The following is a 13,884-nucleotide window of genomic DNA, read 5'->3' on the forward strand; positions in this document are numbered from 1 at the left end:
CAACTCATAGCCACCCCACAGGACGAAGTAGAACTGCCCCATAGGGTTTCCAAGGCTGTAATCTTTACAGAAGCAGATCAGCGATCACTACAGAGTGACTGGTGGGTTCAAACCACTGACCTTTTAGTTACCAACTGAGTATTTTAACCCACTGTGCCACCAGGGTTCCTAAATTGGCCATACATGTCCCTAAATACCATTTAATTCATTTGCTAGTTCTGTACTCATGGAAACTCCACTATAAAAATGTGGGGTCCCACTGCCAGTGATACTGAAGGTGGTACTACCTAGTTTCATTGTTTACAGAGAGATCAGCTCTACTTGATAAAACTCTTGCTGTGGTCTTGGCTTAATTCACTTCCTGTGATTAAAAAAAAAAAAAAAAAAGCAAAATTTTCTCAGTCCTCCTTGCTAACTGTTTTTCACCTGTTATTGCTCAGATCTACAGCTTGTCCTGAATTTATGAGCAAAACTGAATATCCTTATGTCTGCCTATCTATGAGTTGATTTCTGACTCATAGCAACCCCACGTGACAGAGTAGAACTGCCCCATAGGGTTTCCTAGGCTGCAATCTTTAAAGAAGCAGGTAGCCAAGTTTTTCTCCCTTGGCGTGGCTGGTGCGTTCAACTGCTGACCTTTCGGTTAGCAGCCGAGCACTTAACCATTGTGCAACCCAGGCTCCTTACCAAACTCACAGTTAATATAAAACTAGTTTCAGCCTGGTAAAACACCTGAGAACTCCAAAAGAATCAAATGGAAGACACTATAGCCACAGTAGGAGTCCTTGGGTGGCAAAAATGGTTCAGCACTCTACTACCAGCTGAAAGGTCGGTAATTCGAACCCACCCAGAGGCACCTTGGAAGATAGGCCTGTCAATCTGCTTTTGAAAGGTCACAGCCTTAAAAACCATATGGAGCAATTCTACTCTACACACATAGGGTCACATGAGTCGGAATTGACTCAACAGCAACCGACAACAACATAGCCACACTTATACAGAACAATACACATTGGAATTCTACTGTGATGAACCCTCAGTAAAAATGGTAAACCTCTCCAAAATACGTAAAACAAACTCTAAAACACTGAAAAGAGAAATTGATAGTTCCACAGTAATAGTAGGAGATTTCAACACACCACTCTCGATAAAGGACAGAACATCTAGAAAGAAACTCAACAAAGATACAGAAGAGCTAAAGGCCACAATCAGCCAACTTGAACTCATAGGCATATGTAGAACACTTCACCCAACAGCAGCAAAATACACATTCTTTTCCAACACACATGGAACATTCTCCAGAATAGACCACATCTTAGGCCACAAAGCAACCCTTAGCAAAATCCAAAACATTGAAATAATACAAAGTGTCTTCTCTGATCACAATGCCACCAAAGTAGAAATTAACAACAGGAAGAGCAAGGGAAAAAATCAATTGCATGGAAACTGAATAACACCCTGCTTAACAACTTTTTTTTTTTTTTTTAACAACTGCTGGGTAACAGAAAAAATCAAGATGGAATAAAAAAATTCCTAGAATCAAGTGAGAATGAAAACACTTCACACCAAAACCCTTGGGACACAGCAAAGGCAGTACTCGGAGGTCAATTTATAACAATAGATGCAAACATCAAAAAAGAAGAAAGGGACAAAATCAAAATATTAGCTACACTGGAAAAACATACCTTGCTCGTGGATAGGAAGACTTAACATTATAAAAATGTCTATTCTACCAAAAGCAATCTATGCATTTAATGCAGTTCTGATCCAAATCCCAATGACATTCTTTAATGAGATGGAGAAACAAATCACCAACTTCATATGGAAGGGAAAGAGGCCCCAGATAAATAAGGCATTATTGGAAAAGAAGAACAAAGTGGAAGGCCTTACTTTACCTGATTTTAGAACCTACTATACTGCCACAGTAGTCAAAACAGCCTTGTACTGGTACCAAAACAGATACATGGACCAATGGAACAGAATTGAGAATCCAGATATAAGTCCATCCACATATGAGCAGTTGATATTTGACAAAGGCCCCAAAACAGTTAAATGGGGAAAAGACAGTCTTTTTAACAAATGGTGCCAGCAAAACTGGATATCCACCTGCAAAAAAATGAAACAAGACCCGTACCTCACTCCATGCACAAAAACTAACTCCGAATGGATCAAAGACCCAAATATAAAATCTAAAACGATAAAGATCATGGAAGAAAAAATAGGGACAACGTTAGGAGCCCTAATACATGGCATAAACAGTATACAAAACATTATTAAGAATGCAGAAGAAAAATTAGATAACTGGAGCTCCTAAAAATCAAACACCTATGCTCGTCCAAAGACTTCACCAAAAGAGTAAAAAGACTACCTACAGACTGGGAAAAAGTTTTTAGCTATTACATTTTTTATCAGCGCCTGATCTCTAAAATCTACATGATACTGGAAAAACTCAACTGCAAAAAGACAAATAAGCCAATAAAAAAATAGGCAAAAAATATGAATAGACACTTAATTAAAGAAGACATTTAGGTAGCTAACAGATACATGAGGAAATGTTCACGATCATTAGCCATTAGAAAAATGCAGATCAAAACTACAACGAGATTTTATCTCACTCCAACAAGGCTGGCATTAATCCAAAAACCACAAAATAATGAATGTTGGAGAGGCTGTGGAGAGATTGGAACACTTCTGCACTGCTGGAGGGAATGTAAAATGGTACAACCACTTTGGAAATCGATTTGTCACTTCCTTAAAAAGCTAGAAATAGAACTACGATATGATCCAGCAATCCCACTCCTTGGAATATATCCTAGAGAAATAAGAGTCTTTACACAAAGAGATATATGCAAACCCATGTTTATTGCAGCACTGTTTACAATAGCAAAAACATGGAAGCAACCAAGGTGCCCATCAATGGATGAGTAGATAAATAAATTATGGTATATTCACACAATGGAATACTACGCATCGATAAAGAACAGTGAGGAATCTGTGAAACATTTCATAACATGGAGGAGACTGGAAGGCATTATGCTGAGTGAAATTAGTCAGTTGCAAAAGGACAAATATTGTATAAGACCACTATTGTAAGAACTTGAGAAATAGTTTAAACTGAGAACAAAACATTCTTTTGTGGTTACAAGAGAAGGGAAGGAGGCAGGGTGGGAGAGGGGCATTCACTTATTAGATAGTAGATAAGAACTACTTTAGGTGAAGGGAAAGACAGAACACAATACAGGGGAGGTCAGCACAACTGGACTAAACCAAAAGTAAAGAAGTTTCCTGAACAAACTGAATGCTTCGAAGGCCAGCATAGCAGGGGCGGGGGTTTGGAGACCATGGTTTCAGGGGACATCTAAGTCAATTGGCATAATAAAATCTATTAAGGAAACATCCTGCATCCCACTTTCAAGAGTGGCGTCTGGGGTCTTAAAGGCTAGCAAGCAGCCATCTAAGATGCATCGATTGGGCTCAACCCACCTGGATCAAAGGAGAATGAAGAACACCAAGGACACAAGGCGATTACGAGCCCAAGAGACAGAGAGGGCCACATGAGCCAGAGACTATATCATCCTGAGACCAGAAGAACTAGATGGTGCCTGGCTACAACCAATGACTGCCCGGACAGGGAACACAACAGAGAACCCCTGAGGGAACAGGAGAGCAGTGGGATGCAGACCCCAAATTCTCATAAAAAGACCAGACTTAATGGTCTGACTGAGACTGAAAGGGCCCTGGTGGTCATGGCCCCAGACCTTCTGTTGCCCCAGGACAGCAACCATTCCCGAAGCCGACTCTTTGGACATGGATTGGACTGGACAATGGGTTGGAGAGGGATGCTGGTGAGGAGTGAGCTTCTTGGATCAGGTGGACACTTGAGACTATGTTGGCATCTCCTGCTTGGAGGGAAGATGAGAGTGTGGAGGGAGTTAGAAGCTGGTGAAATGGACAGGAAAAGAGAGAGTGGAGGGAGAGAGCAGCCTGTCTCATTAGGGGGAGAGTAATTGGGAGTGTGTAGCAAGGTGTATATGGGTTTTTGTGTGAGAGACTGACTTGATTTGCAAACTTTCACTTAAAGCACAATAAAAATTATTAAAAAAAATATTAGCTACACAACTTGAACAAATAGAAAGAGAACAGCAAAAGAAGCCCACATCCACCAGAAGAAAGGGAATAATAAAGACCAGAGCAGAAATAAATGAAATAGAGAACAGAAAAACAATAGAAAGAATCAACAAAACCGAAAGTTGGTTCTCCGAAAGGATCAACAAAATTGACAAACCACTGGCCGAAATGACAAAAGAAAAACAGGAGAGGATGTAAATTAGCCAAATGGGGGACATTACAACAGACCCAACTGAAATAAAAAGGATCATAACAGATATTGTGAAAAACTATACTCCAACAAATTTAAAAACCTACAGGAAATGGGCACATTTCTAGAAACACGCTACCTACCCAATCTAAAACAAAATGATGTTGAAAATCTGAACAGAACTATAACAAGAGAAGAGATTGAAAACGTAATTTTAAAAAAACTTCCGACAACAAAAAAAGGCCTGGCCCAGATGGCTCCACTGGAGGATTCTACCAAACATTCAGAGAAGAGCTTACAGCAGTGTTATTCAAAATATTCCAGAACATAAAAAAGGGAGGGATACTTCCGAATTCATTCTATGAAGCCAGCATAACCCTGATACCGAAACTAGGCAAAGACACAACAAACAAAGAAAATTACAGACCAACATCTCTCATGAATATAGATAGAAAAAAAATTCAACAAAATTCTAGCCAATAAAATTCAGCATCATATCAAAGTAACACACTTCGAGCAAGTAGGATTCACACCAGGTCTGCAAGGATGATTCAGCATTAGAAAATCAGTCAAGGTAATCTACCATATAAATAAAAGAATCACAAGATCATCTCAGTCGGTGCAGAAAAGGCAATGGACAAAGTCCAACACCCATTCCTGATAAAAACTCTCAATACAGTAAGTATAGAAGGGAAATTCCTCAACATAATAAAGGGCATCTATGCAACAGCCAACATCATTCTTAATGAACAGAGGCTGAAAACATTCCCCTTGAGAACAGGAACAAGATAAGGATACCTTTTATCACCACTCCTATTTAACACTGTGCTGGAAGTCCTAGCTAGAGCGATAAGGCAAGAAAAAGAAAGAAACATAAAAAAAAATCAGTTGGATTCCTATACACCAACAAAGAGAATGACAAAAAGGAAATCAGGAAAACAATACCATTTATAATAGCCCCTAAAAAAATAAAACACTTAGGAATAAATTTAACCAGGGATGTAAAAGACCTATACAAAGAAAACTACAAAGCACTACTTCAAGAAACCAAGAGACCTACATAAATAGGAAAACATAACATGCTCATGGATAGGTAGACTCAACATTGTGAAAATGACAATTCTACCCAAAGCAATCTACAAGTCCAATGCAATCCCAATTCAAATACCAACAACATTCTTTGAAGAGATGGAAAAACTAATCATTAACTCTATATGGAAAGGGAGGAAGCCCCAGATAAGTAAAGCAATATCAAAGAAGAATAAAGTAGGAGGATCCACACTACCTCACCTCAGAACCTACTATACAGCTACAGCAGTCAAAACAGCCTGGTACTAGTACAATGACAGATACATTGACCAATGGAACAGAATTGAGGACACAGATGTGAATCCATCTCCTATGGTCACCTGACCTTTGACAAGGGCTCAAAGACCATCAAATGGGGAAAAGACAGTATTTTTAACAAATTGTGCTGACAAAACTGGATATTCATCCACAAAAAAATGAAACAGGGCCCACACCTCACACCATACACAAAAACTAATTTGAAATGGATCAAAGACCTAAATATAGAACAAAAATCTATAAAGATCATAGAAGAAAAAACAAGATCAATGCTAGAGGCCCTAATACACGGCCTTAACAGGATACAAACCATAACTAACAACTCACAAACTCCAGAAAATAAGCTAGATAACTAGGATCTTCTAAAAATTAAACACTTATGCTCATCAAAAGACTTCACCAAAAGAGTATAAACCGAGAAAAAAAAATTGGGATGTCAAATCTGACAAAGATCTAATCTCTAAAATCTACAGGAAAATCCAGCACCTCTACACAAAAAGACAAATAATCCAATTAAAAAATGGGCAAAAGAAACGAACGGACACTTCACCAAAGAAGACATTCAAGTGGCTAACAGACACATGAAGAAATGCTCGAGATCACTAGCCATTAGAGAAATGCAAATCAAAACCACAATGAGATATCATCTTACACCAGCATGACTGGCACAAATCAAAAAAACAGACAATAGCAAATGTTGGAGGGCCTGCTGGGAGATTGGAACGCATATGCATTCCTGGTGGGAATGTAAAATGGTACAACCATTCTGGAAAATGGTATGGTGCTTCCTTAGAAAGCTAGAAATAGAAATACCATATGATCCAGCAATCCCACTCCTAGAGAAATAAGAGCAGTCACATGAATAGACATATGCAGACTCACGTTCATTGCAGCATTGTTCACAACACCAAAAAGATGGAAATAGCTTAGATGCCCATCAACAGATGAATGGATAAAAAAAAAAACTATGGTAAACACACACGATGGAGTACTATGCAACAATGAAGAACAATGAAGAATCTGTGAAGCATCTCACAACATGGATGAATCTGGAGGGCATTATGCTGAGTGAAATAAGTCAATCACAAAATGACAAATATTGTATGAGACCACTACTATAAAAACTCATGAAAAGGATTACACACAAAAAGAAACAATCTTTGATAGTTACGAGGGAGGGGAGGAGTAGGGACAGAAAAACACTAAATAGACGATAGATAAGAGGTAACTTTGGTGAAGGGTAAGAGAGTAGACAATACTGGGGAACCCAGCACAACTTGTCCAAGGCTAGGTCATGGAAGCTCCATAGACACATCCAAACTCCCTGAGGGACTATTAGGCAGCATCTAAATCAACTGGTATAACATAGTTTATAAAGAAAATATTCTACATTCTACTTTTGGTGAGTAGCATTTGGGGTCTTAAAAGCCTGTGAGCGGCCATCTAAAATATTCCACTGGTCTCCCCCCTTCGGGAGCAAGGAAGAAAGAAGAAAACTAAAGATATAAGGGAAATATTAGTCCAAAGGGCTAGTGGACCACAACTACCACAGCCTCCACCAGACTGAGTCCAGTACAACTAGATGGTGCCCAGCTACCACCACTGACTGCTCTGACAAGGATCACAACTGAGGGTCCCGGACAGAGCTGGAGAAAAATGAAGAACAAAATTCTAACTCACAAAAAAAGACCAGACTTACTGGCCTGACAGAGACTGGAGAAACCGAGAGTATGGCTTCCAGACACCCTTTTAGCTGAGTAATGAAGTCACTCCTAAGGTTCACCCTTCAGCCAAAGATTAGACAGGCCCATAAAACAAAGCGAGACTAAAGGGGCACACCAGTCTAGGGACAAGGACTAGAAGTCAGAAGGGGACAGGAAAGCTGGTAATAGGGAACCCAAGGTCAAGAAGGGAGAGTGTTGACATGTCATGGGGGTGTTGACCAGTGTCATAAAATAATATGTGTACTAACTGTTTAATGAGAAGCTGGTTTGTTCTGTAAACTTTCATCTAATGTACAATTAAAAAATAAAATAAAATCCAAAATCCAGACCCACACCCACCTACACCATGCCATGGAAATATTGATCACATCCTTTGTGGCACTACAGAGTTGACTCAAATTCCCGAGTGCTGCCTCCCACGAAAATACCACAAATGGATGGCTTTAAAGAACAGAAATTTTTTGTCTCATAGTTTTGAAGTCTAGGAGTCTGAACACAGAGCATCAGTAGGGCTATGTTTTTTCTGTAAACCTTCATCTAAAGCACAGTTAAAAAAAAAAAAAAGTAAACCTCAGAGGAAACAAACCACCTCAAAAATATAATGGTAAGATTAGCACCCTGAAGAACTTAATATCTAGAACTATAAGACGCATATGTAGATTAGTAAAATAGTAAGAGAGGGAAACCATAATGAAACTGAGGCTCCAAAATCCAGACCCATACCCATCCACACCACATGGTGGAAATATTGGCCACATCCTTTGTGGCACCACAGAATTGACTCAAGTTCCTGGGTGCTGCCTCCCACAAGAATATCACAAACGGGTGCTTTTAAAGAACAGAAATTTATTGTCTCATAGTTTTGAAGGCTAGGATTCTGAATTCAGAGCATTGGTAGGGCTATGCTCTGTCCACTCGAGGAGATCATCCCTTGTCTCTTTCTCTTTCTGGCAGCCATGGGCATTTCTTGACATTCCTTGGCTCGTAGACAGAGTCTCACACAGTGTCTTCCCCCCTGGCTATATGTCTCTCTGTGTCTGTTTTCCACTTCTATAAGACACTGCTCATAAAAGATTAGGTTAAGAAAGGTCAACAGTTACTTTAAAACAAAGATGAAAAGGGGGCAGGGAAACTAGATTAATGAAAATGGAACAACCAGAATGGAAATAATGAGAATGTCTACACATTGGGAAGAATGTAACCAAAGCCACTGAACAACTTGTGTAGAAATTGTTGAATGAGAAACTAAACTGTTGTGAAAACCTTCACCAAAAACACAATAAAAAAAAATTTTTTTTAATTAGGTTAAAGACCTACCCTCCTCCTACATGCCCTCATTAACATAAGAAAACGAAAATTTTCTTTCCAAACAAGGTCATTTTCACAGGTACAGGAGTTAAGACTTCAACAAATCTTTTGAGGGGTACAACTCAATCTATGACAAGGACTTAGGGGAAGAGTACAAAAACCTCTTGTGCCCCTTTCTTGTCACATAGCCCGGAATAGTTTGGCAGTGAAGAAAGAGAGTGATTCCTCTCTAATCCTATGCCTTTATCATTATCATTGACGTTGTTGTTGATGATCTCCCAGGAATGCACAGGGAACCTACCTACTCAGATCAGCTCATCCTCTTGTTGTCCCTGCAGGATGACTCTCCACAGTTGCTCACTGTTTTGAATTAGTAGCCTTGCTTACCCAACAAAGATAGAACCAGTTTCTTTTTGCTTTTGTGGGGAAAAATATGCTCAAAATTAGTGTCCCACAGAGAGCCCCTGAGGGAGCAGGAGAGCAGTGGGATGCAGACCCCAAATTCCCATAAGACCAGACTTAATGGTCTGACTGAGACTGGAAGGACCTCGGTGGTCATGGCCCCCAGACCTTCTGTTGCCCCAGGACAGGAACAATTCCCAAAGCCAACTCTTCAGACATGGTTTGGACTGGACAATGGGTTGGAGAGGGATGCTGGTGAGGAGCGAGCTTCTTGGATCAGGTGGACACTTGAGACTATGTTGGCATCTCCTGCGTGGAGGGGAGATGAAGAGGGTGAAGGGGGTTAGAAGCTGGTGAAAAGGACATGATAAAAGACAGTAGAGGGAGAGAGCAGGCTGCCTCATTAGGGGGAGAGTAATTGAGAGTGTGTAGCAAGGTGTATATGGGTTTTTGTGTGAGAGACTGACTTGATTTGTAAACTTTCACTTAAAGCACAATAAAAATTATTAAAAAAAAAAAAAAAGTTAGTGTCCCAGACTAATTTCTCCATACGCAATGGGACACTTGAATGTAGAACATTGTTGTTATTGTTAGTTACCTTTGAGTCAGCTCTGACTCACGGCAACCTTATATACAACAGAACAAAATGTTTATGATCTTTATGATCTTTGGTATGTTTGAGCCCATTATTGTGGCTATTGTGTCAATCCATCTCACTGAGGATTTTCCTCATTTTCACTGACCCTCTACTTTGTTGTTGTGGTTCATTTGGTGCCTCCAAGTCGACTCTGACTCATAGTGACGTTACGTGTAACAGAACGAATTGTTGCCTGGTCCTGCGACATCCTTACAATTGTTGCTATGTTTGAGTCCAATGTTTCACTGTGTCCATCCATCTCATTGAGCATCTCCCTCTTTTCCACTGATCCTCTACTTTACCAAGCATGATATCCTTCTCCAGGGACTGATCTTTCCTGATGATATGTCCAAAGTAAGCTAGATGAAGTCTCACCATCCTCACTTCTAAGGAGCATTCTGGCTGTACTTCCTCCAGGACAGATTTGTTCATTCTTCTGGCAGTCCATGGCATATTCAATATTCTTTACCAACATCCTCTACTTTACCAAACGTGATGTCCTTTTCTGGCAATTGGTCTTTCCTAGTGACATACCCAAAGTAAACGAGTTGAAGTATAAAGATACTGTGCTTCTTCCCTTATCTCTTTCTACCTGTGGTCATCACCAGTAACTCACTGAAGCTCCCATCTAGCATCCAAAATAAAAGCTGTTGCAGAGTCGATTCTGACTCACAGCAACCCTATAGAACAGAATAGAACTGCCCCATATGGTTTCCAAGAGTGGCTGGTGGATTCAAACTGCCGACCTCTTCTTTAGCAACCAAACTCTTAACCCCTGTGCCCATCTAGTGTCATGCTCTATAAATTTTATCCTTGGTTTAGTTCCTCAGCCTTCATGTAGGAAACGCCCATAACATGGAGCTCCAGATTATAGGTGAAACCACCCTATACTTATTCCTATAACATTCTAAAGAATATGCTATTTTTTATGCCACATATAATTGCCTCTTTGCATAAAGGTAATACTGAATGTATTAAGCAAGCACCCATGGTATGCCTGTCATTGAACCAAAATCTCTACAAAATTTTGCATTGTTTGGAGGATTGGAACGGTTCTATACTTTTATTTGGAGACCTGGTGGCACAGTAGTTAAGAGCTCAGCTGCTAACCAAAAGGTCGGCAGTTTGAATCCACCAGCCACTCTTTAGAAACCCTCTGGGGCCAATCTACTCTGTCTTGTAGGGTTGCTATGAGTCGAAATCAACTTTAAGGCAAAGAGTTTTATACTTTTATTGGTGTGGTGGTTACATGATTATACGTATTCATCAAAACTCATAGGACCCAACACTAAAATGAGTGAATTTTACTGTAATTTTTTTTAAGTGAAAAAATGGTGATGTGGCATGAGAGAGCCTCGTCTAACTTCATGAAAAAAAAAAAAAAAAAACTTCATGAGCAGTAAGGATAATCACCGTCACCCCAAAGCTGATTCCCATGAGGTGGAGGTCAGACATACCGCCACTCTCCAACTTTTTACCAATGCTGACACCAGCTGTCCCTCCCATGGCACTATCTACTTCTCTGCTGGGTTCAATAACTCCTTGCAATGACCACACAGAACTCACAGACCATATTCACAGTGATGGGGCTTATCTGGGAGGTAACAGGTCAAAGCTCAGGCTCAGAAACAGCCCAAGACACAGCTCTTCCGTCAGGAAAGCTTCTCAGCCATGCCTGCAGGCAGCCCTCACCCTCTGCCCCTTGGCCCCTCTGCCCCTGCCTTGCTTAAGTGTTACAAAGCTCTTTAGCTCTGCCAGCAAGTACCTGGAGGCACTCCACTTCACCAGGAGAACTATTCTCAAAGGTGTTACAGTGCGAGGGATTGCCTTCATATGGCTTTTCTTGCCATGATCTTCTAACACCCACCAAGTGATTAGGTGGCACTATGCAAATAAAGTGCTTGTGGACCACTCAGAGGATTGGACAGCTTGCTATTAATGCAAATAAGGTTTATGGCAGTGGGACCATGCAAATAAGGTGTATGGAATCCTAACGAGGGGATTGTTCAGTTTTGCCATCCTGCTAGGCTTAACATGAGCTATTCCAGAGGCAGAATGAAGGGACCTCACTATCACCAAGAAGAAGAGATGGGAGCAGAGCACATCCTATGGACCCAGGGTCCCTGCACTGACAACATCCTAGATCTAGGAGACAGAGAGAGAGAGGGAGCTATAAAATGGAAGACAGAGAGAAATGGTGGTACTGCAGTAGCACCAGCAATAGCAGCATGAGACAGCAGGAACCAGGAGACTGGTATGAGAAGGCTGTGGTGAGGCTTGCTGAACTACGGAGCTAAGAGTTGTTAACACTTGCCTGAGAGGGCCCTCAGCAGGGCCCAGGAGCAGAAGGTGAAAAGAAGATGACTTTATCAAGCACTGTATCCTGAGTTGTTCCCCTTGCTTCTGAGTTGTTCCTGATCCTGAGCTGTACCATTACTTCCCTAATAAACTACTCAAACTGTAAGTACAGTTTGTGAGTTCTGTAAGGTGCAGCGAATTATGGACCCCAAAGGTAAGAGGCGGAGTACTGAGGGGGAGGGTGAGTAGTTGATGTTAGAGATGAAGGAGTGGTACAGTGATTTGGAAAAGCTGGACATTCGGCACATCTTTAACCTCCACCTCATAGGAACCAGCAAAAAATTATTCATTTAAGTGTTCAGCTTTCTCGCTCTGTGTGTCGGCAGGCCTAGCTCTGCTGACAAGTACCGGGAGAGACCCCACTCTGCCAGCAAGCCTCCTGCCTGAAGGCTGTCATCTCTCTCGCTCCGTGGGTCAGCATGCCCTGTAGCCACCTTGTGCCGTGTGCTGGGAAGCTCACTGTGCCATTTCGTGCTGGTCTCCCGGCTCTGCTGCCACTATTTCTCTGCTGCTGCTCCTTTGCTGCTGCTTCTCTGCCACTACTTCTCGCCATCTTGCACCATCTTCAATGTTACAGCACTATCTGTCTCCTGGGTCTAGGTAGTTCTCAGAGCATGGACCCTGGGTTCAAAGAACACTCTCCACTCCTAGCTCCTTCTTGGTGGTAGTGAGATTCTCCCCTTTCCACCTCTGGGATGGCTCATTTTAAGCTTAGCAAGATGGCAAAGCTGACCAATCCCCTCATTAGGGTTCCATACACCTTATTTGCATGACCCACCCCACAAGGGTGCCAGACACCTTATTTGCATTATTAGAATGCTGTCCAATTCCCTTGGAGCCAAAGCACCATATTTTCATAGTGCCACTCAATCATTTTTTGGGAGTCACAAGACCATGCATGACTAGAAGGGCCATATCAAATAATTCACTGCACCACAAAACCCTTATTTTTTTATGATTCTCAGGGCTTTTGTGTGTGTGAAAATATACATGGTCATACACCATTATAACAATTTCTACATGTAAAATTCAGTGACATTGATTACATTCTTCAGGTTGTGCAAATGTTCTTATCATCCTCCAAATTGTTCCACCACCATTTACTTAAACCCACTGCCCTGTAAGCTTTTCATCTAACGTTTCCAGTTACTGTTGTCAATTTGATCTTATATAGATGACTCTTTAGAAGAACACAATGCTCAAGGCAGACATATTTTACTTATTAAGATAAGCCATTTTTTGATTCAAAGAAGACTTCAGTGGATAGCTTGGGTTTAAGGTTTAAAGATTATCTCAGAGCAATAGTTTTGGGGGGTTTATCCAGCCTCAATATCTCCAGGATTCCACTGAGTGATTCTCAGGTTTTTGTTCTGTACACTGCTCCATGCCTTCCCTGGGCATAATGTTCACATTTCAGAATGTAGAAGTGGAACCAGAAATGGGTTTCAGGCCAGACAAACAACCATTAGTTAGACCACACATGTGGTCAGAAGTGTCATAGATGCCATGCTCTTTTATCCCTCAGACCCCGTGGTCAGGAGTGGAGGGAAAGCTGTGAACCTTTTTCTAAGAAAGTCAGTGTGAAAGTCCCATGGTGATTGGTGCTGGGCCTCACCTACCACATCCTGTGTGTCCCCTGGCCTGCTGGACTTTGGTCCTCAACCAGCTGCTCCACATTCGCCTGGCAGAATCTGTGTGCTATGCCGTCTACACTCACTGCTCTGCTCTGCCTCGGTGAGCTCTTGTGTGGAAGGAAGATGGAGTCCAGAGGACTGGTTGAGGGTGAGACG

The 13,884-nt window shown here is 41.3% G+C and overlaps 1 protein-coding gene across 5 annotated transcripts in view; it reads left to right on the forward strand.

The window, feature by feature from the left end:
• Positions 1-1,538: 1,538 nt before the first annotated feature.
• NCR1 (natural cytotoxicity triggering receptor 1) overlaps positions 1,539-13,884 on the forward strand; it is a 29,574-nt gene continuing 17,228 nt past the window's right edge. For 3 of the 5 annotated variants that reach the window (XM_064293344.1, XM_064293347.1, XM_064293348.1), the window contains exon 1: positions 1,539-13,828. In XM_064293344.1, the coding sequence (XP_064149414.1) occupies positions 13,795-13,828 (34 nt within the window). In that variant the 5' untranslated portion in view covers positions 1,539-13,794. Of the gene's footprint in view, positions 13,877-13,884 lie in introns of all 5 variants that reach the window. The other 2 variants (XM_064293343.1, XM_064293345.1) reach the window with 1 other exon arrangement.

This window comes from Loxodonta africana, chromosome 11 (assembly GCF_030014295.1).
Source record: "Loxodonta africana isolate mLoxAfr1 chromosome 11, mLoxAfr1.hap2, whole genome shotgun sequence".
In the NCBI taxonomy this organism is placed as follows: Eukaryota; Metazoa; Chordata; class Mammalia; order Proboscidea; family Elephantidae; genus Loxodonta; species Loxodonta africana.